The sequence below is a fragment of the Nesoenas mayeri genome (assembly GCF_963082525.1).
Source record: "Nesoenas mayeri genome assembly, chromosome: 7".
Lineage (NCBI taxonomy): Eukaryota > Metazoa > Chordata > Aves > Columbiformes > Columbidae > Nesoenas > Nesoenas mayeri.
Window position 1 is genome coordinate 24,785,199 of NC_137551.1, and position 25,453 is coordinate 24,810,651.

Sequence of the window (25,453 nt, forward strand, 5' to 3'; positions counted from 1 at the left end):
TTTTCAAAATTAGGCTTTGCTTCATGCTTATCTCACAGGGGGTCTGGTCCAGAACAGAGGCTTCTGCAAAGCAATCTACAAATTAGTCCAGTGCTCGCTGTTTATCTCTGTTTCTGAAGGGTTGGTTTCTTTGCCTCATCATGCTGTAATCCCACGTGAGTTCAAGTATTTTTTTCCTTCCCTCTTTTTAAAAAAAAAAAAAAAAAAACCTCTCACAATGAAAGAACCAAACTCTGTGTTTATGATGCTGTGGGGGCTGTGTCAGCAGAATATTAATGGTAATTGAGTTACTGTTACCTTAATCATCATGACTCATGCAATATCACTATATAAGTCATGAACTCTTCAATCAAGTATTCTAAACTATACTGACCATAATCACAAATTAAAGAATTTCTTCTTCTGAGTTTGGGTCCTTCCTACAGCCTCCACATCTGTCAGTGCTGAAGCAGGTTCTGACAGCAGCACTGAGCAGCTGTTTCCTTCCCACCACCTATGATGAGAGCTATCACATAAATTCCTGAGGTGCGTTTTGGGAGACACTGATACCTCTGATGGTTCCATGTGAAAAGGTGGATGTACCCTTTGAGCTGAAAATAGATCATTAGTCTTGGCTATAGGCTTTCAATCACTTGATTCTGTTTAAGGTGACAGAAGGTGCTGCCACCTTGTCAAATATTACATTTTCCTGTACACCCTCACAGGCTGTAGGGTATTGCCAAGATGAGCACACAAATGTGAACTTCGGGTTTTTTTTATTTCTTAAGAAGTTTGCTATCTCTGCTGTCAGCAGGATTCTCTTCAGCTTTGTGGATCTTTTAGACAAAAGCAGGCAGCAAGAATAAAGGTACTTTAACTTCAGGTCTCTGCTCTTTCAATGGAACACTTTGGCACCATTCAGATCTGCCACTGAGTATTTTGCAGGGTAACCAAAATGAGTCTAATGCTTAAATTCTGACTCATTAGCAATAACCCAACTAGCACATTGCCCCAAGCACTGTCTGGAGAACAAGCAGATGGTTTGTGAAACATGTTAGGAAAAGCACCTGGAAAATCCCTGAGAAAAAGCACCTTGTCCTCCCCAAGGAATCTCACCGTATGCCCATCCCACCCAAGTACTTGCCCCCCACAGCCCAGGATGCCTCACAACCCGCTCACCGCACCAGTCAGGCAGTCAGAAGCTCCTTCCCGTTAGAACTTGATGTGTTCATCACTTCTACATACCAATGTGCTTCTACCTTGCAGCTGCCGTATTGCTAATCCTCGGCTGTCCCACTGGCTGACCATGGCAGGCCTCGTTTTCCAGCTGTGGCATTTCCCTCCCTGGCACTCTGGGTGTGATTGTCTTCTCCTCTGGTGCAGCAGGGGCCTAATTCAGTGCAAGCCTGGCTGTTCCCTCTCAGACCCACCTCTCCTGACGTGAGGGTTCAAATCATATATTTAGCCCAATGCTTATTTGCTGTTACTTTGTTCTTTGGCAGTGTTCATGCCTCCTGTGCAAACTGCCTCCTGTCACATGGATGAGCCCATCTGAACTTCTCTGTTCACACTTAACATCTCGAACTGACACCAAAACACACTGTACTGAGCTATGCAATACTGATCAGTGTCTTATCTGTAAAACAAAAATAAATTTTAAAAAGCACAGCAAGAGGGGGTAGCTGCAGTGTTTATTTGACAATCACATGCAGTGCTACACAATTCAATCCCCCAACTTGTTCAGCTCCCTTTCTCCCAAATACTGCCCAACAGTTGTTGCTGCAACATCTGGGAATGAGTCCTTTTATTTAAAATGGCCAACATAAGTTTCCAGGCCAGGGACTGGTGATTCAGGGGAAGCCAAGGGAAAAGATGTCAGGCTTCGTCACCTAGTTCACATCCTCTACAGCCTGAGGAAGGAAGCAGTATCCATCTGTCCATGTGGCAGGGAAGACCCTGGAGCGTCAGTGCTCGTCCCAGCACGGTGCCTTCCACTACAGAATGTTCTTTGCAATCGCGTTCAGGGTCCTCACTTTGGCCACATCTGCCACCTTTATGGAGTATTCAGGGGCGGAGAAGGACGCTCCCATAGTGATGTTCGGATTTCTGTCAGGAAAACGACTGGTTACTATACGCAGGTGATACAGACGAGTAAGGTAGAAAACCTACCACCTCGCCAGCCCTCGGGAGTGGTCAGAGAAGCTGCTGGTGCCACCCAGACCAAAGACGAGACAGTAACAGAAAGAAGGCAATAAACAAAAGCAGCAATGGAAACCTAGTGCAGACCTGTGGACTAACGTAAGTCATTCTTCACTCATTCCTCAGAGGAACATCCCACTGGCCTCCCAAACCCTGCACACCCCAGTGTTGAAGGTCTAAGGCAACTACACCAGAACCTGCCTTCCTGAGTGTCAACACATGCACTCACAAGCCCTAGCGCATCAGTACCAGAAGAAACGCCTCAAGGATCCAGCTAGGCACGGAGCTCATGTCCAGATGAGCACCGCTGGATTTGTAGGCTGCAGAACACAGAGCCAGGCATGACAATCCCAACCATAAAAGCACAAATAGCTCCCAGAAAGCGGTTTTGAATTTATGCACGTTCTACAAACTCATGTTCACATTAATCCAGCTTTTCTGTTGTACAGTTTTGCTAAAAAAAACAACATTAAAAGAAAAATAAAAATAAAGAATCCATTACCTGAACTTCATTCCCGAGTCGCGGGCTGAGCGAGCAGAGCAGTGAAACTCAGAAGCAGCGGAGCCTTCCAGAATCCTCTGCAGGTTGCGCTCTGTGATGCCACCCCCTGGTGGGAACAATCCCAAAGTCACACACAGTGCAGATCGCACAGTCCCAGCCTTGACATCACCCCAGGACTGACACCCTAAGGGACAAGCACCATCTACACAGAGGGGAAAATACAGCCCTAGGGACAACAGAGATCCAGGCGTGTGCAAACAGACAGAAGAAGCCTCGGCTCATGTTCTCCCACAGATCAAGAGCTGCCCCTAAATCCGCCAGCAAGCAGCAACCACAGGGCTCTGCCATCCCCAGCTGCATGGCCTTTACTTGCACCAGGGCAGCAGCTCCTCCTCCTGGGGACCTGGCTCAAAAAGCTGGATCAGACAGCACATCCCAGTGCGAGAGATGGGGCAGCAGGAGGCTGGGGACGACAGGACCTGTTACCTATGGAAAAAAAATATATATTACCTGGCACCACCACGATTCTGCCCTTTGCCTGAAAAAAGAATAACACGTTAGTGACATTGCTCAGTGCTACATCTGCACATGCAGTTGTTGGGCGGCAACAAAGCCTTGCATGCAGTGCCTTCAGTAAGCTCACATCTCCATGGCTTACGACTTGTGTACTCTCACCCATTTTTTGGTACTACTCATGTTTTACAAGGAAAAGTGGAAAAGACTTGACAGTTCCAGCTAAGACAACTTGTCACTGTTCCCTCCTCCCTCTCTATCCCACCTGGCCGCCTCTCAGGTACCTCTGTTGCATTTTCCTAACAGGAACTGAGAGATCGCAGCAGGGACCTCACGTTGCTGTTTGCGTGGGCTGATCACACCAGCTGCTGACACCAGCTCTTACCGCCCTCCTCCTGGCTGCGAGCAACAACCACCCAACCAGTCTCTGCCATGGAAGACTTCAGGGTCCAGCCCACGTGGACTTGGGAACACAGATTAAGGCCAAGACAGAAAAGAAGAAGAGTGCTCCTTGACAGAAGTGCTTCCCTTATTGAAATGCGGACCACCACTAAGGAGCTGCCTCCAGGCAATGCCCAGGGAGCAGCTGTGATAACCCAGGGGAGCACAGGGAACACTCACCTGCTCCGCAAGCCTCTTAATTAAGGACAATCCTTCCAGCGCTGAGCTGTCGCAGCCACTGGTCAAGACCCGCTCAAACCCCAGAGAAATCAGGGTCTCCAGTGCCACCACAGGGTCGTGTACCATGTCAAAGGCTGAAAGATCGCAGAATCACAGAATGTCAGGGATTGGAAGGGACCTCAAAAGATCACCTAGTCCAATCCCCCTGCTGGAGCAGGAACACCCAGATGAGGTTACACAGGAAGGTGTCCAGGTGGGTTTCGAATGTCCGCAGAGAAGGAGACTCCACAACCCCCCTGGCCAGCCTGTTCCCGTGTTGTGATACCCTCACTGAGAAGTTTCTGCTCAAATTTAAGTGGAACCTCTTGTGTTCCAGTTTGAACCCATTACCTCTTGTCCTACCACTGGTTGTCACTGAGAAGAGCCTGGCTCCATCCTTGTGACACTCGCCCTTTATAGATTTGTAAACATTAATGAGGTCACCCCTCAGTCTCCTCCAAGCTAAAAAGCCCCAGCTCCCTCAGCCTTTCCTCATAAGGGAGATGCTCCACTCCCTTTGTCATCTTCGTGGCTCTGCGCGGGACTCTCTCCAGCAGTTCCCTGTCCTTCCTGAACTGAGGGGCCAGAACTGGACACAGTATTCCAGATGTGGTCTCACCAGGGCAGAGTAGAGGGGCAGGAGAACCTCTCTCGACCTACTAACCACCCCCCTTCTAATACACCCCAGGATGCCATTGGCCTTCCTGGCCACAAGGGCACAGTGCTGGCTCATGGTCATCCTGCTGTCCACCAGGTTCCCCAGGTCCCTTTCCCCTGTGCTGCTCTCTAATAAGTCATTCCCCAACTTATACTGGAACCTGGGCTTGTTCCTGCCCAGATGCAAGACTCTACACTTGCCCTTGTTATATGTAATTAAATTTTTCCCCGCCCAACTCTCCAGCCTGTCCAGGTCTCTCTGGATGGCAGCACAACCTTCTGGCGTGTCAGCCACTCTTCCCAGCTTCATGTCATCAGCAAACTTGCTGATAGTACACTCTATTTCCTTGTCCAAATCGTTGATGAATATATTGAATAATACAGGCCCCAGTACTGACCCTTGAGACACTCCACCAGATCCAGGCCTCCAACTGGACTCTGCCCCATTGACCAAGACTCTCTGGCTTCTTTCCATCAGCCAGTTCGCAGTTCACCTCACTAATAGAACAGCTCAGAAATCATTCAGCTCATTGTGCTCAAGCCCTGTGCCCCAGCCAGCTCAGGAGATGACAGGAAGGGTCCTTGTCACAGCTGGACACCCCCGTGGGGAGCCACAGCTCCTGACTATAATGCCCCCCTTGCAGCAGTGGCAGAGCCACCGTGCTCAGCTCCTTCGACACCTCCTCCCCACACTGGACAGTGACACAGTCCCCCAACCTGGAGCCCCTAGACCTTTTCCCTCCTGGGGCAACAGCACAGCCACAGCTGGCTGTTACACAGCAGGCAGAGCTTTTCTCCCTCCAAAGAACCACCACGGTGCATTTGGCTCAGCCCCCTCCCAGCCCCACTGCCCCCTAGCAGCAGGGCAGAGACTCATCCCTGCCAGGGCTGCTGCCCCCCGTAACTCACCTCGATGAAATGTGACTGGCAGGGGACGGCACACGGCTGCAATAGAAACATATGGTCAGTCAGGGCTGGAACAGAGAGTTCCTTGTGCTACAACCACAAAAGCACATGAGGTACAAAAGGACAAAGGGTTCTCAGGGCATTCCTGGGGAGCTCAGAAGACTCCCAGTACTTGCTGGGAACAGTGCAGCTGTTCCTCTTTGGCGAGGAAGAGTTCAGCTGCCCTTTGAGGAAGCAACAAACCTTTTGTTTCTATGAGTAACATCAAATCCCCCCTTCTCATCTGCATCATGTAGAACTCTCTTTCCTAGCAGAGATGTCTTTCTCTGCAGGAAGGAACCAGAGAAGTGGTCTCATCTACCTGGGGAATGGACAGGACCAGCGCTCTTTGACAGCAAGACAGTTGATTGTCGCAATTTTTTCACTACCTATAATTTCTCCTCCATCTGAGACCAAAGCAAACTTCCCCAGTTGAACTCTATTTACTGGGTAAAGGATTTATTTTCATAGAAATAAATAACTAACTGCCTGCTGCCCCAGAAACAGTGGCTCCAGCACAACATCTCATTGCCTTAGTGGAGGCAAATCCTGACAAGAGCCCTCTCTTTTGCTGCACTCCCTACAGCACATTCATATGAGAACCTCAGCACCACATCACCAGGGAAAGGCTCAACCCTCTTTAGCTTTGGCTGTAGCTCACAGAAAACACGTGGAAGTAAATTATCTTTATATGTTAAGGGTCTGGACTAACAACTTCCTGCTGCAGTTTCAGTGACCTTTTGCAGCTTTCTATCTCATTACCTTTTCTCACTGAGTGTGTTACAGGAAAAAATGAAGATGAGTTGACAGCTACCCACAAGGTGAGAGTCCGGAAGAGAAACATCCTCGACACCAGTAGCAGGGATGTAAGCGAAAGAACAAAGGGCAAAGAAAACAAAGAAGGGAGAGAATCCAACATACACAGATGCCCCCAAAGCAGGTCACCTAATCCTCCCTCCTTCTTCAGCCCTGTTTGTTATGTCCCAGGTGGCCTTGGGCTGTGGCCCTCGGTCTGCAAAGCTTCCTAACTACTTAATGTCTCACAGGTATGACAACACGTGGAAGCGGCGCAGGTGGAGAGAGACGGCAAGGCCACGGACCAGACGCGCAGACCAAGGCACCCTGCGCGGTTCTTCCTACAGCACCAGACCGAGCAGCACTGAGCTCCGACCCCATCACAGCGCCGGCGCCAGCACGGCGGTTCTGGCCAGGGGCGCTCTTACCCAGCAACGCGGTGCAGAGCTCGGTGTCGATGCGCCCATCCTCGGTGAGGGCCCCGAACACCAGCCCGTCGGCGCCGTGCAGCTTGGCCAGGCGGATATCGGCCTTCATCACCTCCACCTCGCGGTCCGAGTACAGAAAATCTCCTCCGCGGGGCCGGATCATCACGAACACCGGGACCCGCACGCATTGCTTCACCACCTGCAGCAGCCCTGCGGGCGGGGGGCGCCGCTCAGCACCGGCTGCGGCAGCTCCGGACACCGGGCGGGGAGGGGAACGGGGCACGGAGGAGGGAGCTGGGGGTCGGAAGGCTGCGCTTGCCCCCGGGGGGGCTCACGCACTCACCCATGCTGGGGGTGGTCCCTCCTTCCACCAGCCCCGCGCACAGCTCGATCCGGCCGGCACCTGCGGAGAGCCGCGTCAGAACCGGCCCCGCCGCCGCCCCCTCCCCGGCGTCCCCCGGGCCTCACCTCCGCGCTCCGCGTTGACGGCAGACTCCACCGAGTCCACGCACACCTCCATGAGGAAGCCATCGTCCATGCCTGGGCGGGAGCGGCGCCGTTAGCCCGGCCCGCCCCATGGCGGCCGCCCAGCCCGGCCCGGCCCGGCCCCGCACCGCCGCCGGCCGCCGCACCGCCCCACTTCCGCCCCAGGGCCCGCCCCCTCGCTCCCGCTTCCGGCCTCGCCCCCTCGCGGCCCGGGCCCGCACCGCCCGCGGGCGCGAGGGCGTGCGCAGGAGGGCGGAGGGTGGGTGCGCGAGCCGGCGCGCCTTGGCTCGAGCGCCGCGGCGGAAGCCCCGCCCCACCCGGCGCCGCGGCCCCGCCCCTGCCACCGCCCGGGCCCCGCCCCCGCCTCGCGCGCGTCCTCACCTGCGCTGGCGGCGCGAGGGGGCCGCTGCTGGCTCTGGGTCACGTGCCGGGGATTGTCATGGTGACGCTCAGGTTTTCCGGAAGTGCTCGCCCTGCTTCCGGCGGCGCGCGCCACTTCCGAGGTCACTCGGGATGCTGCGTGCGGCGCGTGGCGGCGCCCGGCTCCTGCTGCCCGCGCGCGGTGCTGGTGCGACCCGGGGGCGGCGGGAACCGGAACCGGAACTGGGACCGTCACCGGGACCGGTCGGCCTCCCGCCGCACCGCTGCCTTCCGCGCCGGCTACTGCAAGGGGCGCCCCCGCCCGCCACCCCGCCCGCCGTGGGGCGATGGCTCCTGGCCTGCAGCGGCGCCGTGGCCGGTGCCGTGGTGCTGGGCGGTGTCACCAGGTGAGCGGCACCCGGTCCCGCCGGCACCGGCTCGCGCCCCGCGGCCGCGCCCGCCCCGCTGGAGGGGTTCGGGTCGGGGCCGTGCGGACGCAGCTGACCCCGCCGGTCCCTGCGGCCTCCCGGGACCCACCCGAGGGCGCCTGCGGGACCGTCCCGTGCCCGCCCCTGCTGCCGGCGCGTCGCGGGGCGGGGCCGGGGGTGCCGTTTTGGGTCCCCTGGTCACTCAGAATCACTGATCTCCGTTCTGTTTCTAACTATGAGTTTCAGTGTTGGCTGATGCAGCCAAGAGCTCTCATTTCAGCTCAGCTGCGTTACCGGCGGAGTGAATTGTGCCCACTAATGTTTCTCTCTGCTCCCAGGCTGACAGAATCAGGCCTTTCTATGGTTGACTGGCACCTGGTGAAAGAGATGAAGCCCCCCAGGACGCAGCAGGAGTGGGAAGCTGAGTTCCAGAAGTACCAGCAGTTCCCAGAGTTTAAAATGTGAGTGTGCAAGAGTGGAAGGAGCGCGGGCTGGGAGCAGCTCTCCTGGAGCTGAGCAACACAGGGGACTCTTGCAGGGAGGGAGATGATGTCTCGTACCACTGGGAAGGCACATGAAGTGTGATGGCGACTCCTTCGCTGTCAGTTCTTTTCTCTGGGGAAGGTGATCTCTTGTTGTGGGAAATAGGTCTGCCCTATCGCATGTAGCTGTTCTTTGTTTTACTGTGTTCAACAGCCTGAATCATGACATGACACTGACAGAGTTCAAGTTCATTTGGTACATGGAGTATTCGCACCGTATGTGGGGCCGTGTTGTGGGTCTGGCCTATATTCTACCTGCTGCCTACTTCTGGCGAAAAGGCTGGCTCAGCCGCCCCATGAAGGGCTGTGTTCTTGCACTCTGCGGGCTGGTCTGCTTCCAGGTGAGCGAGCTCTGTAGCTGCAGGGATTAGCAGCAGCATCTCTTGTGAACGTCTGCTGATTGAGCGTAGTTGGAACAGTAGGATTTGGGAAAGCTTGGGGGTATGTCAGTGCTGGTAGCTGGTTGAAGGTGGAGGAAACAAGATGCCCCTTGCCCCTAATGTTTATCTGATTTAAGCAGCTACTGCTGCCCTGCCTAGCTCTAACCCCTCCTGTTCCGTCAGGGGCTGCTGGGGTGGTACATGGTGAAGAGCGGGCTGGAAGAGAAGCCAGACTCTTACGACATCCCTCGGGTCAGTCAGTACCGTCTCGCAGCACATCTGGGTTCCGCGCTGGTTCTGTACTCTGCCAGCCTGTGGACAGGGCTGTCGCTGCTGCTTCCACGACACGAGGTACGGTGTGTCAGGAGTCAAAAATGTGGGGTTGTGGCAATTGAGAGGGTTGGGGGTGTGATGTGAAGGGTGAGGAAGGGGTGTGAAAGGTGATGGTGGCTCCATTTTAGTCTCTGTTCCTGATTCTGATGTATTTCTGCATTACAAAATACCCTTTCTGTAAACCTCTCAGCTGTGGGACACTTCCTTTGACTAATGCAGTTCCACTCAAAAGTGATCAGTCTCAGAGTTCGCACACGCTCAGGCAGAGGTGTGCCTGGCTGGGCTAAAGGGTTTGTGCCAGTAACCGTCCAGCAGCCACTTCACTTTCTGCACAGGGCTTGACTTGATTAGTTGTTTTGAAGAACCACTGAGGCATGGCTGCGCTGTGTGCTGGTCTCTAGATTCCTCCTGTAAAACACAGGCCAGCCCCTTTGCCCATATGTTCAGCGAACGCTTTTCTTACCTGCTGCAAACAGCACTGGAAATGCCTTGATTTTTTTTTTTTATTTTTTTTTTTTTTTAATTTATTTTACAGTTACCTGCGACCCGTCAGCTCCTTCGCTTGAGGCAATTTGCTCATGGCACTACAGCTCTCATTTTTCTTACTGCTCTTTCAGGTAAGAGTGTTTCTTACTGCCATCTCATTCTGCAGCTTGTTCTTCTCTTCCTTGTTTTCCTTCTGGTCTGGCGAGGACTGTGAGCGACTCCATCATGTTATCTGAGAAAACTTCATTGCTTTCAGGGAGATGAGAGTCAAGAACCTCCTCTCTGGTTGTTCCTGAGCAGGTGGACATGCTCCCTCCAGCCTGCCTGTTGCTGTGTGATCTCTGTTGATGTTTCTGAAAGAAATTTGGGATGAAGCCAAGGTCTTGGGTCAGAGCTGTGCAATATGGAGCACTGCCTGTGCCTACTCTGGAAATCTCATTTTCTGCTCCTGCACTGCAGGTGCCTTTGTGGCAGGGCTGGATGCTGGCCTTGTGTACAATTCCTTCCCCAAAATGGGGGAGCGCTGGATCCCGGATGATCTCCTGGCCTTCTCCCCCGCACTGAGAAATATCTTTGAGAATCCTACAACCGTGCAGTTTGATCACAGGATCCTGGTAAGTGCCGTCTTCCTGCCATGTCTGTGCTGCGTCTAGGTTGCCTCCTGTTCCAAGCTGTCCTCTTTGGGCTGTGGTTCTGTCAACTTGAGTGATATCCAGGGTGTCCAAAGGTCCTGAGAGCACGTTACCAAATTCCTTCTGCAGAAAGAGGAAGTTTAGCATTCTGATTTATTTTCAGTGTGGTCTCCTTCCTTAAGGACATCTTCCTCCTGCACAAGTCACAAACTTTGTTTCTTTGTGTCTCCTTTTCCGTCCCGAACTACAGACCAGGGTAGCCCTTGCTACTGAAATGTCTGGGAAAGTCGTGTGAAATAAAACTTGGAAATCCCGATACTGAAGCTTCTTCCACAGCACTGCTAAACCTGCTTTATCCCAGTAGCACCCAGTGAAAGTATCTCAGCCAATTAGAGCAATCCAGGTATTAAATACCACTGCTGGCACTGCTGTGGACTAAACCATCACTAAGACTGAAAAGAAAGTTTAAGTGACTTAAAAGAGGAGTCACCTGGGGTGACCTGCACAGCAAAATTATGACGGTGAACTACAGCTGAGTGGTAAAAATGAGATCATGACATCTCTCACCTTTAGTTGTCAAGGTGGAAGGGGGAGAGGCCAGAAATAATCCCTAATGATGTGAAAAAATGAGGAAAAGCTATTGGAAAGTACAGCATTAATTGGGAGAAAAGAATGGAACTCTCACTTTAGTTAAATTTCGGGGTTGTTAACCTGGTGGACATGGGAACTCCAGGATCTGGTCACGGCCGGTAACGCATTTCTACAGCTAAATTTTGCTGACAGAATTTCTTTTACTGCATGGAAGGTGCAGCCAAAGGCTACTGCACCCATTTCCTTCCAATTTTTTTCAAAGGGTGGTCGCTTCTCTTCCCTTCTGTAGGGAATCGCCTCAGTCACAGCTGTCACAGCACTGTACCTCTTCTCACGGAAGGTCCCCCTCCCTCGCAGGACCAGGATGGCAGTGACTTCCTTGCTGGCTGTGGCTTGCATGCAGGTACTGTACTGCATGCAGTAAATTTGAGGGTGGGAAGTCTGGCTGCAGCCCTGGGCGTTTCCTTTTCCACATCATGCTCTGTGCTGAGGCTGTACCAACGCTGCATCCACAGCAGCTCTCACCCCTTCTCCCTCCTCGGCAGGTGGGCCTGGGCATCAGCACCCTGCTGATGTACGTCCCGACGCCTCTGGCTGCCACGCACCAGTCGGGCTCCCTGGCTCTGCTCAGCATGGCACTCTGGCTCATGAGCGAGCTCCGGCACGTCCCCAAGTAACCGGCTGGAGGGAGAGGAGCCCTCCTGGAGGAGCTGTGCCACGGGCCCGAGGCGGCAGAGACCCCCCCGCCCCGGGTGCAGGGGGGTTGTGCGCCAGGCAGGGCTGTGCGCACGTGGAAGGCGGCGGGCGTGAGAACTTTGTAACATAAAGGAGTTTTTACGGAGCGGCTGGTGTCTGGCTGGGTGCGTCCTTTCCGGAGCGAGGTGAGGAGGGGTGCGGGAGCCCCGGCGGGAGCTGCTGCCGCGGGCGGGGGCGCCGGGCCGAGCCGCGGCGGGGACGGGAGGGGAGGGCGGGCGGCTCCTTTTGGCGCCCCCTGGCGGCCGCCCGGCGTACGCTCGGCCTCGCGTCTCCGCCAATGGGAGGCGCCAATGCCGCCTGCGCGGCGCGCTCCGCCCGGGGATTGGCTGCCGCACACGGCAGTGGGCAGAGCGGCGTCCGCTGCGGCCGCGGTCGGTCGGTGTGTCGGTGCGGAGCGGCCATGACCGCCCACAGCTTCGCGCTGCCGCTCGTCCTCTTCTCCGCATTCTGGGGCCTCGTGGGCATCGCCGCCCCCTGGTTCGTGCCCAAGGGGCCAAACCGCGGGTGAGTGAGGACCTCGGAGGGATACTGGGGGCGGGGGTCTGGGATCGGGCCTCGCCGTTCTGACGCCGGTTTCTCCGCAGGGTCATCATCACGATGCTGATCACGACCGCCGTATGCTGCTACCTCTTGTGAGTACCGAGAACCAGGGCCTAGTACCGCTCCCCACCTCCCCCATCCTCCATGTGGCTTTATCGGGCCTGGTGGCAGCTGCTCAGCCTCCCACCCGTGGAAGAACGGGACAGCCCCGGGGCTGTGGACTGCCTCCCTCCTGGGACAGCAGGTCCCTCTGCCGGCCTCTTGAGGCAGCAGTACCCCGGGATCCTGGTCCCTGCCCCCATGCTACCAGGGCTGACAGCGGGTTGGGTCCCTTTGCAGCTGGCTCATCGCCATTCTGGCCCAGGCCAACCCCCTCTTCGGGCCGCAGCTGAAGAACGAGACCGTCTGGTACGTGCGCTTCCTCTGGGAGTGAGCAGTCCCTGGGAGCTGGCACCTGAATGGAGACCCCCCTCAAAATCCTCACCGTGAGTGGGCAGAGGGCTAGGGTGGCAGAGGTGTCCCCACTTGCCTGCCTGTGTGTGGCTGGGGAGGGAGCTGCAGCCTGGTCCTTGGTGGGTGGGAGATGCTTTGGCCTCTGTGCATTGTGGCTGTGGTGAGCTGGTCTCGATGTAGGGCTGCTGGTGCTGCACTGGACCTGAGCAAACCAGGCACTTCCACCTGAGTCTGTGGTTCACTGGGTTTCTGTGGAAGCTCGCTCGTGGTTGCAGTTTGGTACTAACTTCTCCTCCTTTCTCCCTCCCCCAGCTCCTGCTGCTGTTCCAGCCTCTATCCTCCTGTACCAGGCAGCCCCCAGAGGTGCTGGGACAGAGGCTGGACCCGCTGCCCCAGGACACCCTGAGCACTGCAACCTGGACCAATGATGCCTGTGCCCCTGAGCATAGCAGGCAGCACCCCTGCCTGGGACAAGGGCCTGGTAATCCCAGCCCTGGGAGCAGCCATACTACCAGGGAAAGATCCTCTCATCTGGCACTGTGCTGCAGTCACTGACACTGAGCACCGTCCCAAGAGGGCTCTGTGCATAGTGCCAGTGGATCCTGTCCCTGGAGTGCTCGCCCTGCTCCCTCCAGTGCATTCAGCCCTAGCCCCTGAGTAAAACCACTGCTCGTAGCCCAAACCGCCCAACTAGTTGCCATATCCCTGGTCATTTCAGGCACCAGCTGCCCTTGTATGTGAGAAGACAGGAGCCTGTAATCCTCCTCTGTTGTATGGTCAGTCTCCTGCAGTGAGGGTGGTCTTGGCTAAGACACGGATTCTGTCTGTAGGTGTGGGAAGGGAGGGCTGACCCTGGAGGAGCACGTGGGTGTGATGAGGGAGGTGCTGGGGTGCAGGGCAGGGGTTCTGCTGTTTGGCAGCCTGCTGGAGGGAGGTAAAGTGCTGCTGTGTCTCCTCCTGCCTCTGCAGTGAGGGTGCTGCAGTAGTGTCTAGCTCCCCTCAACTCCCCCACCCCTCTGTCCAGGTTCTGCGAAGAACCGAGTAGGGTGCAAGGGTTCAGATTTCCCTTTATTTATGAGATAATTTATCAGTATATATTTGTCTGTGTTTGTTAGATTTGTGTTGTGGAAATAAATCCTTTTTCTAGTAAGTGATGCTGGAGGCAGAGTCACTTGCTGCTTTGAAGCTGAGGAACAGTCTTGGCTTTATTCAGACTTCTTCCCTTCACCCCAAACCTGCTCTCGCATCATGAGAACAAGGCTGGGATCCTCAGCTGTTGAGCAGGAGGTTCACAGCACAGTCATGCATGGGAAGTTTTATTCTTGATGCCAGCTGTGCACTCACCCTGTGGGACCAGGGTCACAGGGTGGCAGCAGCATGTCCCACCACAGCAGCACAAAGCAACACTGTGAAGATGTGTGCTGGCCCCTAGTCACACCACCACCTAGGAGCTGTCACAGCTGGGGACATGCTTGCTAGAAAACAAGACCAGTGTTGGATGGCTCAAGGGGTTTGTTTATTGCTGCAGGAATGAGAACAGCTGAGTTCAAGTAAAAGGTGACAAAACTTCATTAGGTCATCAGGGGCTCCAGCCCCAGGGAGGAGGCTTGTGCCTGCGTGTGCAGCCGCAGCCCTGAGCTGCCCTGCGGCAGGGTGCTGGGCTGGAGTGAGGTGGTTTCTCCAAAGCCAGGCCCAGCCTGCATTCACAGAGAACCACTGGTCCTGGTGCTAGTGCCCAATTAACGTGTGGGACACTACAGGGCACATGTGCCCAGAAGGGAATGTACAAAATGAAATGCAGCCCACTTTGGTGGTGCCTTAGGAATGAGTCCCTGAGCCCTCAGTGCTGAGCCTGGGGCATTGGCGAGGACCACAGGAGGATTGTCCTGGGAGAAGACATGGCAAAGAGCAGGACACCTCTGAAGGAACATTCTGAGGGGCCAGGCTGGGAGAGCAGCTCACGGCTCACCTGGCTCCTGCAGTAACTTTGCCAGCGACTGCTGTTCTCTAGCCTGTGGGCTCATACGGGACTGCAGAAAGGCCACCCTGGGTGATGAGCCACAGCACCTCACCAGCTTGCTCTGCAAACCAGTGTCTGAGTCATGGGGTGGCTCAGTGCTTGAGGCCACAGCCCTGGGTTGGCTGCTTAGGTGATAGTGTCCCGTTTATCTGAGGGACCTTCCAGGGCTGCAGCCTTGAGCCCACTGGCAGCAGAGGACTTTGCTCTACACCGTGTAGCGAGATGGAGGCTGAAGGCCAAGGAATGCAAAGATTAGGACTGGGGTGAGGCAGAGAGGAAAGCTCTGGTGGCTGTAGGTGCCTTGGCCCAGCAGTTCTGGTTCTGATGTGGAGATGATGGAGCACAGAGTTGAGATGATCTTCAAGAAAGAGTCCAAGCCCTCGGAGCCCAGGCTGTCAGCCAGTCCTGGTTCTGCTGGTGCAACTGGACAGTGGGTACCACCGGCATCATGGCCCATTTCCCTGGCCTGGTGGCACCACCACCTTGTCCAGCCAGGGCAGGCTGAGCTGGGCTGCGCGCAGCTGCCGGCGGTGGATGCGGCGCAGCCGCAGGAGGTAGAGGACAATGGCCAGCACTACGACCAGGATGCAGGCAAAGAAGAGATAGTGGTTGTAGACAAAAGAGAGGCGCAGCCAGGAGGTGTGTGCTTGCCGGACGCTCTCCGGCCGGAGATCCCTGCAGAGAGGAGAGTCAGAACAGGCTGCAGGATGCCACAGAGTAGTAGCAGGGTCCCACACCGCTGCTCCCCTTGCCAGGGTGGCAGAGCCCTCACCCAGTGTGGTAACCTTGCTCTTCCCCAACCACCCATCCCTGAGTGATGCCATCAGCCAGCTGATGGTACCTGAGTGGCAGAAACCGCGTCTTGTAGAGGATGGCGCCCAGTGTCCACTGCACCTCCCGGTCATACACCAGCTGGGCCGTGCGCAAGCTGGGGTAGTCCAGGGGGAAGCGGAAGCCCTGGTGAAGGACTTGGTACATCCAGGCTGATTTGAAGCACTGATACCTGCAGGAACATCAGCCAGGTGCTGCCACCTGCACCGTGGTCCTTCACCCCAGCAAGAGCCCCCCAAGAGGTCTGACCGTGGCACTGCCCTGCAAAGCCACTTACTTCAGCCGGTGCTGGTCGGCATGTGATGAGTAGAGGCCACCACGGAACCGCTGGGTCAGCACCTCCCATCGCTGGCTGCAGTACTCCTGAGGGAAGGAGAAGTCAGTGGAGAACCAGCCCCTACTCCCTCACGGCCCCAGGAACAGCAGCACGCACCTGGGCAGCAGAGGTGAATGTGGGGGCACTGTATTGCCCCCCCAGGCGCAGCACGTCCTCAGTGCAGTAGAAAAATTCAGAGAAGCCATAAAATTCACTGTTGTCAAAGTCGATGGGGGCTTTGTAGGCCCCCAGCAGAGAGGCCTGGCTGCTGTTGGGCCCATCCAGGAGGGGCTGCAGCAGCTCTGCGCAGGCTGGCCAGTCCCCTCGTCCCCGCACATACAGGGTTTGGCCACCCCTGGCCACTGTGTCCTCCAGCCCCACAGGCAAGCAGGGGTCCAGGAAGGGCATCTCAGGGCTCAACCCTGTCTGCTGGCTGTGCAGGCTGGAAAACAGGCAAGGAAAGAAAGGCAGTTGTACAGTGGGTCGTGTACCACCCCCAAAAAGCTTAGTCTAACACTGCCCCGCATCCGAATACCCCCCACACCAGACTAGTCTGTGTCCCCTTGTACCCCGCAGTGCTGGTGCCCCCCCGCCACTTCCTGCCAAAGCCAAATGCACCAGATCTGTCACACTAACCCACGGCCATGTGCCCATAGCAACTGCAGGGTGCAACAAGGCATGGCCCACGCCACCCAGCTCACAGGGATCCACACCCCTGGGCAGCCCCCAGGGATCTGGAGGCAGGGTTTGCTCCTGGCACAAGAGTACCTGGGCAGCAAGCCTCTCCGCCTCTGGCGACAGCTTCACGTAGTGCTCTGGGAAAGGGAAACAAGAGACAGAGAGCTCGAGGTGGGGATGCGATGGAAAGATGTGCTGAGTGAGTTGTTGCTGGAGAAGGAGGAAAAGTCAGAGCAAGAGAAGCCAAAAGCCACCAGGAGGCCTTCTCGCAGCCTGCTGTGAGGGGAGGAGGAGGAAGAAGGCAGGGAGCTGTGGCACGGATAATGTCCTCTGGGCTCTGGGAAGGGCAAAGCCTGTGCACCCTGTGCCAGCCTGGGCATCCGCTACTGCCAGCGTGGCTGTGAGAGCTGTTATCACCATGAACAGCTCTTGGGGCAAATCCAACGAGGAGAGGGCGGCGTGAAGGAACCAGCACCCCATTTTGCAATGCCCCAGCACGGGCACCGCTAGGCAAGGCAGCAATACCGGTTGTACACATGGGTCTGGTTCAGCACAAGCTCTTCGTAGCGCTGCCGGGCAAAATTGCCCCCGAAGCCCAGGAAGGTGTTGACATAGACACGGTACACGTGGCCAGCATGCTGCACGTCACAGCCCAGGTTGAATTCTGCCAGCAAGCTCTTGGCAGCTTCCTGCTGGGGATGCAGAGAGGTCTGTGATGAGCAACAACCCAGGGAAGTCAGGGGCTGCTCTCAGGGCCAGCCGGCCAGATACACACCTGCTGCGGGGAGGAGAAAGCTCCAGAGTCGGGCACTTCATAGGCGATCTGCAGGGAGGCGCCCCCCATGTCCAGGATCCCAACTGTTCGTTTACGAACCAGGGACTCCCCCTGGTTCCCCAGTGCTACAGTGACCACCGCATCCTCTTCTGCAACCCACAGCAGCACGTTAGCGAGGGGCAGGGCCTGGGGCACCATCTCCTCCCCTCCACCATTACCCCCTGCAGCAGCTTCGTGGGGCTCCTCCACCCCTGCAAGCAGCCCTGGGGATCGCCTGTGGGGCAGCAGGTCCTGGCACTTGAGGCTGGCTGCCCCCCAGCTTTTTAAGTTCCCCCAAAGCATCCACCACTGGAAGCCACTATAGGAATGCTGCTACAAACCCTCTCTCCCTGGTTCTTCTCCCAAAACGCTGCAGGTGGCCCCCTCACACAGGGACTTGTTCCTGCAATTGAGGCAGATGCCCCGCCAGGTCCAGGAGAGTTTCACACACACAGCTGGGTTCAGGCACTGCCTGGCCAGAGGGACAGATGCTGCACGCCCCAGAGCCTGCTCTGAGTTCCACCACCAAGACGAGCTCCAGCGGGGCTCTGCTAAGACCCTCCCAGCCACCCAGCAAGCAGTTAAACTCACCATCCTCATGATCAAACCGACCCAGGACAAAGTTGATGCCAATCCAAGCATAGACCCCTGTACAAGACAGAAAGGGTCATTACAGCAACACACTAAAGGGAACGAAGCAGTGTTTTGTGGCAGCTCCTACCTTCCTGTTTCCCTGAAATCACTTCTGCATGTGATTTGGAGAAGAGGAAATCAAACTCCAGGGGCACGTTTCTCACCAGGTCCTCCAGGATTGCAGCTTGCTGCCTGCGAGGGTGCAGCAGAGAGACAGATGCTAAGGGACCTTCACCAGCAACACTCCTTCATGGGAGTGCAAGAGACACCAGGATCCCCCTGTAACACAGCCCATATCCAGCCCACAAGCCCTGCTCTGCACCCAGCGTGCTTTGGAGATGAGAAACTACATCTATTCGTTTGAGACTTCAGTTCAAAGTGTCTCTTCTCACCTCCCTCCTCATGTGCTCAAACCTTCCTTCTGCACCCTCACTGCTCACCCCAAGTGATGCGCCATTTCCCAGATCTCCCCCAGGATTCCCAGTTCCCCCAGAAGGCTCAGGACAAGGTTGTTCCCTTCCCCCTTCTTGTGGCTGAGGGATCCCAGCAGGTCCCTGGCTCTCCCTGGACAACTGCCAATGAACTCACCTCTCGGGCAGCAGCCGCATACCTGCCGTGCACAGGATGTACAGCGGAGTTTCCTTATGCTTCTGAGCCGGGACGTGGGCTGCTGCGAACTGAAGCAGAGGGCGTAGGTACGGCGTGGCTCGCTGCGGGGCTGCTGCCGCCACGGAGATGCCTGCCCAGGGGAGGGAGGTGTGAACCAGTCAGCCCCACGGCAGGTAGGGCCGTACCCATGCCGTGACCTCCGAGCTGAGAGTGGAGAGGGCTGGCACCGACCTGGTTTAATTTTCTTGACGACAGGGCGGCTGCTCCGGTCCCTCATCTGCTTGATATCCAGCAGGTCGTGGGGGTTCCCGTTGTGCGGGGGCCAGAAGTAGACGAAGACCCGGGACCCGCTGCTCCCGCAGTCGATGACTACTCCGTAACTGAGGGCCGAGTCCTCCGTGTCAGTGGCCGACAGGTCCTCCACCCGCGCCAGGTACCTGGGGCCCGGAGAGGGGGCGAACAGGGCGTCTCAGCACAGCCGGGCAACGGCGAGCCCCGGCCCCGGCAGCCCTGTCCCCGCTCACCTCTCGTCGCTTCGGGCAGCGCGGTGCGGCGCGGCCCAGCGGCGAGGAGCGGCAGCCGCCAGCAGCAGCAGCAGTCCCACGGCGAGGCCAAGCCCCAGCGCCGCCGGGCGCTGCCGCGGGCACGGGCACGGTCCCGCCGAGCGCCACGGCGGGCAGGAAACGCCGATCCTGCGGGCAGAGGCCAGAGCTCAGCACCGGGCCCGGGCCGGCCACGGCCCCCCGGGCCGGCCCCGCTCACCTGGCCATGTGCGCTCGCCGCCGCCCGCCCGCGCATCGCCCCGCTGCCGGCACCCGGCACCGGCACCGACGGCCACGTCACCAGGTGCCCCCGCCGCGGCCAATAGGGGCCTCCGCCGCCGAGCCCGGCCGGGCGGCGCCCCGCCCTCCGCTGCCGCGCAGCCCAATCGGGCCCACCGCCCCCCGGCGGAGCCACGCCCATGCGGGCCCGTGACCAATCGGACGGGGCGAGGCGGCGTCCCCAGCCGGCCGGGGGCCGCGTCTTGCTTGGCCCTTGCTCCTGCGTCCGACCTTCGCCGGGCTACGTCACCAGGAGACTTTCTCCCGCGCGTCCTATCGCAGCTCGGGCTGGGGCGCGACCCGCTCGCCGTGGGCCGTCACCGCCAGCGCCCAGCCAATCCGGGGCTCCAAAATAAATAACACGCGCCGAGATCCGGAGTGGCGGGAGAGGTGGCCAATGGTGGCTCTATGGCCCTGCGGAGAGGAACCGCGGGCAGACCAAAGGTCGCAGGTTCTTCGCCCAATGGGCTGCCCGGTGGGGCGGGGCGCGAAGTTGAGACACCCAATGGACTGCACGGGACGGCGGGGCGGTGAGTCCCGGGAGCCAACGGGCGGCGCGTCCGAGAGCGCCGGAGGCAGCGGCCGGCCAGTGGCGGCTTCCGAGTCGCGGCGGCAGCGACCAATGAGCGCGGCGCGCGGGGGTGGTGGGCGTCGGGCCGAGCCAGTGGGCCCGCGACGGGGGCGGGCGACGGGCGGCGGCGGCCAATGGGTGCGGCGGGGCGGGGCCAGAGCCGGGGGGGAGCGGAGCGGAGCGGCGCGGGGCCCGGGCGGCGGCGGCGCCATGGAGCTGGGGGCGGGCGCGGGCCCCGGCGCGCGGGGCAGCGCGGAGTCGGGCCGCGTCCTGCTGCTGCTGATGGGCGGCGGCGCGGGCTGGGCGCGGCGGGGGGGCGCGGAGGCGGGGCCGGGGCCCGGTGCCGGCCCGGAGGGGCCCGAGGCGGCGCGGGGCCCTGAGCCGCGCTCTCCGCCCGCCCCCGACTACGAGGCGCTGCCGCAGGGCGCCGCGGTCTCCACGCACATGCTGGCGGGCGCCGTGGCGGGCGTCATGGAGCACTGCGTGATGTACCCCGTCGACTGCGTCAAGGTGCCGGCAGCGGCGGCGGGCCCGGGCCGCGGGGAGCGGGGCGGGGACGCGGCGGGAGCAAACCGTGGCCTTACCGGGAAGGGCGGGGGGGGGGGGTTTGTCCCGGCCGGGCCCCGCGGGGGTGACGGGCCGCCCGCCCGGGCCGTGTGTTGCAGACGCGGATGCAGAGCCTGCGGCCGGAGCCCGCCGCCCGCTACCGGAACGTGCTGGAGGCCCTGTGGCGCATCGCCCGCACCGAGGGTGTCTGGCGGCCCATGCGGGGCATGAACATCACGGCCACCGGCGCAGGCCCGGCCCACGCCCTCTACTTCGCCTGCTATGAAAAGTTAAAAAAGACGCTGAGCGACGTTATCCACGCGGGGGGCAATAGCCATGTGGCCAACGGTACTGCTCACGGGGGCCGGGGGCCGTCCCCCGCCACGCTGGGCTGGGGAGCGGGGTGGAGAGAGGCCGAGTTCTGTCCGTAGGGGGTTTGGCGCTGGTCCCGCCTGGCCGCGGGACTGGGGTGCCACGGGTGTCCCGAAGCCCCGTGCTCTCGCCAGCTGCGTGGTGCCGGGCGGGGGGAAGCACCAGTCCTGTGCCTGCTGGAGCCGCTCCCAGGTGTCCGACTTGCAGCAGGTTGGTGGCCCTGGCTCGGGAGGATGTTGGTGGACAGGAGCTGCACGCAGAGGAGTCAGGACCGGCCACTGCCCCGTGGGTCGGTGGTGCTGGAGCTCGCCCTGGGAGCACCGTGTGGTTTCGAAGTCGGTCTTGCTGTGGTGCCTGTTACTTGCCTCGAGGAGCTGCTGTGGTGGGGAAAGCGAGGGGCCAAGGAGGGAACAGGGCACCTCCCGCCCTCGGCAGAGCGCAGCAAAGTGCTGTCAGGTTTCTCCTTCTCCATGGGGCACAGGGACACTTGACATCCTCTGGGCCCCTGCCAGGTGGTGGCAGTGGCCAGTGCCCCACACGATGGGCCTGAGTGAGTCCTGGTCAGCCCGCGGACTTGTCAGCCTGTCACAATCCTCTCTCTCCCTTTCTTGGTCTCTCTCTGGGTGGGAACCACTGAGGACCAGCCCACCTCTTGGAGGGAAGATGGAGGCCACCTTTGGATCTTGCCCACTTGCAGATGCCTCCTCCTGTGCCTTGGCGTGGGACTCGGGGCTGTGGTGGAGCCCCGGGGTCCCTCGCCTCCCCTGGCTACATGTGGCAGTTCTTGTTTTGCAGGTGCAGCCGGGTGTGTAGCAACGTTGCTCCACGATGCAGCCATGAACCCTGCTGAAGGTAACGATGGTCCTGGCCTGCCAGGGAGGGGAGGAGCGGGGTCCGCCTAGGCCGCTCGGGTCCCTTTGTGGCACAAAGGGTAATCTCCTCAGTGCTCGACTGCAGGATCCTGTGGGGCCCAGTGGTTGCAGCTCTGTTTAGGGAGCCCAGTGACTGCCTATCATGGAGGGGACAGGTAGAAGAGATTAATTCTGGGGAGTGAAGCAAACCCCAGCTTATGAGGAGCTGGGAGAGCACCAGCCTTTGGCCCACAGGTTTGACTGGGAACAGTTACCTGGAGCGGGAGAGGTGGCAAGAGAGGTGTGATCCATACTGCTGAGGTCATTCTGAGTGTGTGGAAACTGGGCTTTGCTGTGGTGAGATCTTGGGAAGAGGAGTTATAATTCTGGGCTTGTGTGCAAGAAGGAAATGGAAAGAATGGGGTACAAAAAGCATGCTAGAGAACCCAGGAAAAAAGAAGATCTTGGGTTGTGGAATGTCCAGAAGATACTGATTTTCTTGAGCCTGATAAGTATGAAAAAGGCAGAGAGACTTTTTTATTAATGTCTGTTAATGTGGTGGGAGGAGGAGGAATAACAAGGAAAGAGCAGTCATTAATGTATTTTTTCCTCTTTAAACTGGAGGGCTCGTGGCAGTCCCAGCTCCAGCTGATCTGGGACCAGCAAGGCTCATTCCTTCCCTGGAGCTCATCTTGTTATCACGACTGTAATAGTTTGTAGTTGCATCATTTTTAGCTCCTTGTGGTCATATTGAAATAGAGGGAGGCAGGACAGCAGCAGGCTGCACCCTGGGCTCCCCTGCCCTGCTCTGGATGTGTCACAGGGGGGTTGGCCTTTGGTTCTTCCCTTGAAGTGGCTTTTTTGGCAGTGGCCGCTAACAATTCCTGGCTGTTGGGCTCTGCGACATGCTGTGGTTATTCTGGGCCGCAGTGGGCGTGGCTGGGGAGGGACAAGCTCATCCAGATCAAGACCTGTCTAGAAAATAGTACATGCAGAGGGGGTTCTGACTGCGTGGTAACTCTGCAGCGGTGGGTGGGGAAATGTCAGTCGCTTGGGAGCGAGGGTGGATCTGGAGTATTAAGTGCCTGAGTATGGGGATGTTCCGTGGGGCTGTGGCAGCTATGGGGTTTGCAGGTGGTGATGTGTGTGTATTACAGTGATGCCTTGGGAGATCTAAATGGCTGCAGTCCTTCCTGGGGACATGCAGGGCACTGCTGGTCTGAGTTGTCCATCATTAGCTCTTAAGCCAGCATGACTAAGCTCTGGGCGCTCGCAGGAAGCCTGGCTTCACACTTACCCTTTCTCTCTCCTCTTCCCCTCCACACCTGGGTCCTGGCTGCTGCTGCTGGCTGCCACCCTCCGTCCCAAGTGGTCAAACAGAGGATGCAGATGTACAACTCACCTTACCAGCGTGTGACGGACTGTGTGCGGGCTGTGTGGCGCAATGAAGGGGCTGGAGCTTTCTACCGCAGCTACACCACCCAGCTCACCATGAACATCCCCTTCCAAGCCATTCACTTCATGACCTATGAGTTCTTGCAGGAGCAGCTAAACCCCCACAGACAGTACAACCCAGGCTCCCACGTGGTCTCCGGAGCCTGCGCGGGGGCTGTTGCTGCCGCTGCTACTACGCCTTTGGACGTTTGCAAAACACTGCTAAACACCCAGGAGTCCCTGGCCTTGAGCTCCAACATCAGCGGACACATCACAGGCATGGCCAATGCCTTCAGGACGGTGTACCAAGTGGGCGGCGTGACAGCCTACTTCAGAGGGGTCCAGGCAAGAGTCATTTATCAGATGCCCTCAACGGCGATCGCCTGGTCTGTGTATGAGTTCTTCAAATACATCCTCACCAAGCGCCAGGAGGAGCGGCGGGCTGGGAAGTGAGCCAGAGCCGAACATCATTCCAGACCTGCTTCACCTCCCCTCCTGGTTTGTCGTCTGACCCCCATCCCTTTCCATTTGGTTTATGTTGAAGAGAGGGGGCAGCACAAGCCCTTTGGGGCTTAGCGATGCCATGTCTTGCCTGTGGCTGCTGCAGCTCTGCCCAGGCAGCACGGCTTTCTCTCTCCCAAGATGTCCCGCTGGGAGCTGCAGCACAGGTCACGTCCCCTGGCACTTCTGTGGAGCTGTGCTCCTGTCCTTCCCTTAACAAAAACAACTCTCACACAAAGCTCACCCCTGCTCAGAGGGGAAGGTGAAAGCCCTGCCTCTGGCAGGGCCAAGCTGAGCTTGCGGTCGCCAAGGAGGGGACGGCGGGGGTGTCGGGAGCTTTGTCTGGCTTTTGGCTGAAGCAAAGTGTAAGCCTTGCCGTTGTCTTGTTGCACGCACACGTGATGCTGCCTGCCCTGCTGGTGATGGGGAAGAGGATGGCACTTGAGGAGGGGAGCCTGTAGGTTTGTTATTGTTCCTGCTCTTGACACCTCCAATAAAAACAGTTCTTCTCTGTCCTCGTGTCCCCTTCTTACTCCCACACGGCCCAGTGCCCAGCCCTGACAGCTTTCTGACAGTGTCTGGTGCTGAGCTCTTTTGATGGGTGCCAGAGGGGGAAGGGAAGTGGGGTCTGGGGGTGTCAGTGTCAGGGAGGGGGCCTGCCTGGCCCTGCCACCCTGGCAGCGTGCAGGGGGGAGGGTGGTCCCCATCCTCTTTGGCTTGTGGCCCAGCCCATCGCCCACCATTGGCACAGGCCATGACCCCACTGGAGAAGCTGAGGTTGATGTTCCTCAGCTAGGCAGTCCCACACCCCCAGTCTGACTGATTAATGGCGGGAGGGTCCTGGGTTATGTGTGTAGAGAACTGCACATGAATTTCAACTCTGGGTGAGGCTGGAGGTCTCTCTGCATCTCGCATGGATTTGGGGCTGAGCAGGGCTTTTGCCTCCTTGTTTTGAGCAATTAAACTAGCTTGTGCCTTGTTGGGCCTCTTAAAACTATCAACACACTTGTCCAAAATGCTATTATTTTGTCTAATGATAATTATTAGAATAGGTTATTTTTTTACCATTTTCTTAGCTGTCTTGATACCAACTTCTTTAAGGGTTTCACCCAGCTCTGGGCCTGTGAGCCAGCCTTGATGGGTCATGTGCTGAGCACCAAAGCATCGTTTAGCTGCGCTGACTTTCCCAGAGCAGAGCTCTGGTTCCTCAAGCCAGGTGCTGTTGGGTGATGCCTGTCTCTGGTGGGCCCCAGCACTGCTAGGAGGCTGGAGGTGAGATCCTTATCTCACACTGCAGGGCTGGGTGCTCAATACCTTGCCCAAGCCCCATCCACCTTTCCCTTAAGCATTGCTCTTGTCCTTGGTTCCTTACGGTGGGTGGCAAATGCTGAGTGACCTCCAGTGGGATTTTTGATGGCTGCCCAGCAGGTCTGAGTGTCCCTGGGCACAGAGTGGCCACAGACACTGCCCCAGAGCCCAGGTCCACCTGGCCTGTGGCATAGCCTCTGCTCCCTGACATGAGCTGCAGGCTCCTGGTCCTTGCCTTTTCTGCACGAGCCACAGAATGAGAAGCTCCTTAAAGAAACAAAAGGCATCAGAAGGTGTGAGCCACCAGTTTTCTCACTGTTTCAGGAGCTGGGGCTTTAAGAAAGAGCCTGAGTATTGCAAGATTTGGCAACCCTGCGGCTCCTCCACCCAAAAGGGAGAAATCTGAGAAGAAATGTCTGGGAGAGACCAGGGGAGGATTAGCTTGGTGGGCAGGGCATTAGACACAAGACGGGTACAGCTGCG

The 25,453-nt window shown here is 57.9% G+C and overlaps 5 protein-coding genes across 12 annotated transcripts; 3 read left to right on the forward strand and 2 right to left on the reverse strand.

The window, feature by feature from the left end:
• Positions 1-1,525: 1,525 nt before the first annotated feature.
• On the reverse strand, positions 1,526-7,643 carry CUTC (cutC copper transporter). 3 transcript variants are annotated; one of them, XM_080347588.1, is made up of 9 exons: positions 7,546-7,643; positions 7,147-7,218; positions 7,022-7,081; positions 6,679-6,888; positions 5,420-5,455; positions 3,815-3,948; positions 3,191-3,218; positions 2,681-2,786; positions 1,534-2,085 (listed from the first exon to the last, which is right to left on the reverse strand). In XM_080347588.1, exons 2-9 carry the CDS (start codon positions 7,214-7,216, stop codon positions 1,974-1,976), a joined length of 756 nt encoding a protein of 251 aa, XP_080203714.1. In that variant the 5' UTR covers positions 7,217-7,218; positions 7,546-7,643; the 3' UTR covers positions 1,534-1,973. The 3 variants fall into 3 exon arrangements, with proteins under 3 accessions (XP_080203713.1, XP_080203712.1, XP_080203714.1); XM_080347587.1 differs by lacking the exons at positions 3,191-3,218; positions 7,546-7,643 and having other exon boundaries at positions 1,526-2,085; positions 7,147-7,419; XM_080347586.1 differs by lacking the exons at positions 7,022-7,081; positions 7,546-7,643 and having other exon boundaries at positions 1,532-2,085; positions 7,147-7,417.
• A 34-nt stretch (positions 7,644-7,677) lies between these two features.
• On the forward strand, positions 7,678-11,714 carry COX15 (cytochrome c oxidase assembly homolog COX15; the record flags this gene model as incomplete). Of its 3 annotated transcripts, XM_080347583.1 has the most annotated exons (8): positions 7,678-7,931; positions 8,291-8,413; positions 8,649-8,835; positions 9,058-9,225; positions 9,743-9,824; positions 10,153-10,307; positions 11,206-11,319; positions 11,462-11,714. In XM_080347583.1, the coding sequence occupies 8 exons, from the start codon at positions 7,678-7,680 to the stop codon at positions 11,591-11,593; spliced, it is 1,215 nt and encodes a 404-aa protein (XP_080203709.1). In that variant the 3' UTR covers positions 11,594-11,714. The 3 variants fall into 3 exon arrangements, with proteins under 3 accessions (XP_080203709.1, XP_080203710.1, XP_080203711.1); XM_080347584.1 differs by lacking the exon at positions 11,206-11,319; XM_080347585.1 differs by lacking the exons at positions 11,206-11,319; positions 11,462-11,714 and adding an exon at positions 10,576-10,707.
• A 75-nt stretch (positions 11,715-11,789) lies between these two features.
• Positions 11,790-13,819, forward strand: ATP6V0E2 (ATPase H+ transporting V0 subunit e2). 2 transcript variants are annotated; one of them, XM_080347590.1, is made up of 5 exons: positions 11,790-11,797; positions 12,022-12,176; positions 12,257-12,304; positions 12,552-12,697; positions 12,978-13,819. In XM_080347590.1, the coding sequence occupies exons 2-4, from the start codon at positions 12,073-12,075 to the stop codon at positions 12,643-12,645; spliced, it is 246 nt and encodes an 81-aa protein (XP_080203716.1). In that variant the 5' UTR covers positions 11,790-11,797; positions 12,022-12,072; the 3' UTR covers positions 12,646-12,697; positions 12,978-13,819. The 2 variants fall into 2 exon arrangements, with proteins under 2 accessions (XP_080203716.1, XP_080203715.1); XM_080347589.1 differs by lacking the exon at positions 11,790-11,797 and having other exon boundaries at positions 11,851-12,176.
• A 788-nt stretch (positions 13,820-14,607) lies between these two features.
• On the reverse strand, positions 14,608-19,347 carry ENTPD7 (ectonucleoside triphosphate diphosphohydrolase 7). The gene is made up of 12 exons (XM_080348303.1): positions 19,329-19,347; positions 19,091-19,258; positions 18,798-19,003; positions 18,546-18,696; positions 18,046-18,149; positions 17,916-17,972; positions 17,286-17,434; positions 17,036-17,202; positions 15,950-16,274; positions 15,794-15,879; positions 15,527-15,688; positions 14,608-15,360 (listed from the first exon to the last, which is right to left on the reverse strand). The coding sequence occupies exons 1-12, from the start codon at positions 19,334-19,336 to the stop codon at positions 15,132-15,134; spliced, it is 1,812 nt and encodes a 603-aa protein (XP_080204429.1). The 5' UTR covers positions 19,337-19,347; the 3' UTR covers positions 14,608-15,131.
• A 59-nt stretch (positions 19,348-19,406) lies between these two features.
• Positions 19,407-24,145, forward strand: SLC25A28 (solute carrier family 25 member 28). Of its 3 annotated transcripts, XM_080348305.1 has the most exons (5): positions 19,898-19,917; positions 20,382-20,468; positions 20,624-20,852; positions 21,672-21,728; positions 23,097-24,145. In XM_080348305.1, exons 2-5 carry the CDS (start codon positions 20,403-20,405, stop codon positions 23,612-23,614), a joined length of 870 nt encoding a protein of 289 aa, XP_080204431.1. In that variant the 5' UTR covers positions 19,898-19,917; positions 20,382-20,402; the 3' UTR covers positions 23,615-24,145. The 3 variants fall into 3 exon arrangements, with proteins under 3 accessions (XP_080204432.1, XP_080204431.1, XP_080204430.1); XM_080348306.1 differs by lacking the exon at positions 20,382-20,468 and having other exon boundaries at positions 19,407-19,917; XM_080348304.1 differs by lacking the exon at positions 19,898-19,917 and having other exon boundaries at positions 20,007-20,468.
• Positions 24,146-25,453: the final 1,308 nt, after the last annotated feature.

Bases quoted from the DNA above. Each gene is read 5' to 3' on its own strand.
- CUTC (XM_080347588.1), bottom strand. From the start codon at position 7,216: ATGGACGATGGCTTCCTCATGGAGGTGTGCGTGGACTCGGTGGAGTCT. The intron at 3,949-5,419 runs GTGAGTTACGGG...GCGATCTTTCAG, and splicing joins GCCAGTCACATTTCATCGAG to CCTTTGACATGGTACACGAC. The intron at 2,086-2,680 runs GTAATGGATTCT...TTTTCCTGACAG, and splicing joins GACTCGGGAATGAAGTTCAG to AAATCCGAACATCACTATGG.
- SLC25A28 (XM_080348304.1), top strand. From the start codon at position 20,010: ATGAGCGCGGCGCGCGGGGGTGGTGGGCGTCGGGCCGAGCCAGTGGGC. The intron at 20,853-21,671 runs GTACTGCTCACG...CTTGTTTTGCAG, and splicing joins CAATAGCCATGTGGCCAACG to GTGCAGCCGGGTGTGTAGCA. The intron at 21,729-23,096 runs GTAACGATGGTC...CTCCGTCCCAAG, and splicing joins AGCCATGAACCCTGCTGAAG to TGGTCAAACAGAGGATGCAG.
- ATP6V0E2 (XM_080347589.1), top strand. From the start codon at position 11,950: ATGGGAGGCGCCAATGCCGCCTGCGCGGCGCGCTCCGCCCGGGGATTG. The intron at 12,177-12,256 runs GTGAGTGAGGAC...GTTTCTCCGCAG, and splicing joins CCCAAGGGGCCAAACCGCGG to GGTCATCATCACGATGCTGA. The intron at 12,305-12,551 runs GTGAGTACCGAG...GTCCCTTTGCAG, and splicing joins GCCGTATGCTGCTACCTCTT to CTGGCTCATCGCCATTCTGG.
- ENTPD7 (XM_080348303.1), bottom strand. The intron at 17,435-17,915 runs GTGAGTTTAACT...TGTGGGTTGCAG, and splicing joins TCGGTTTGATCATGAGGATG to AAGAGGATGCGGTGGTCACT. The intron at 15,361-15,526 runs GTACCATCAGCT...TCCTCTCTGCAG, and splicing joins ACGCGGTTTCTGCCACTCAG to GGATCTCCGGCCGGAGAGCG.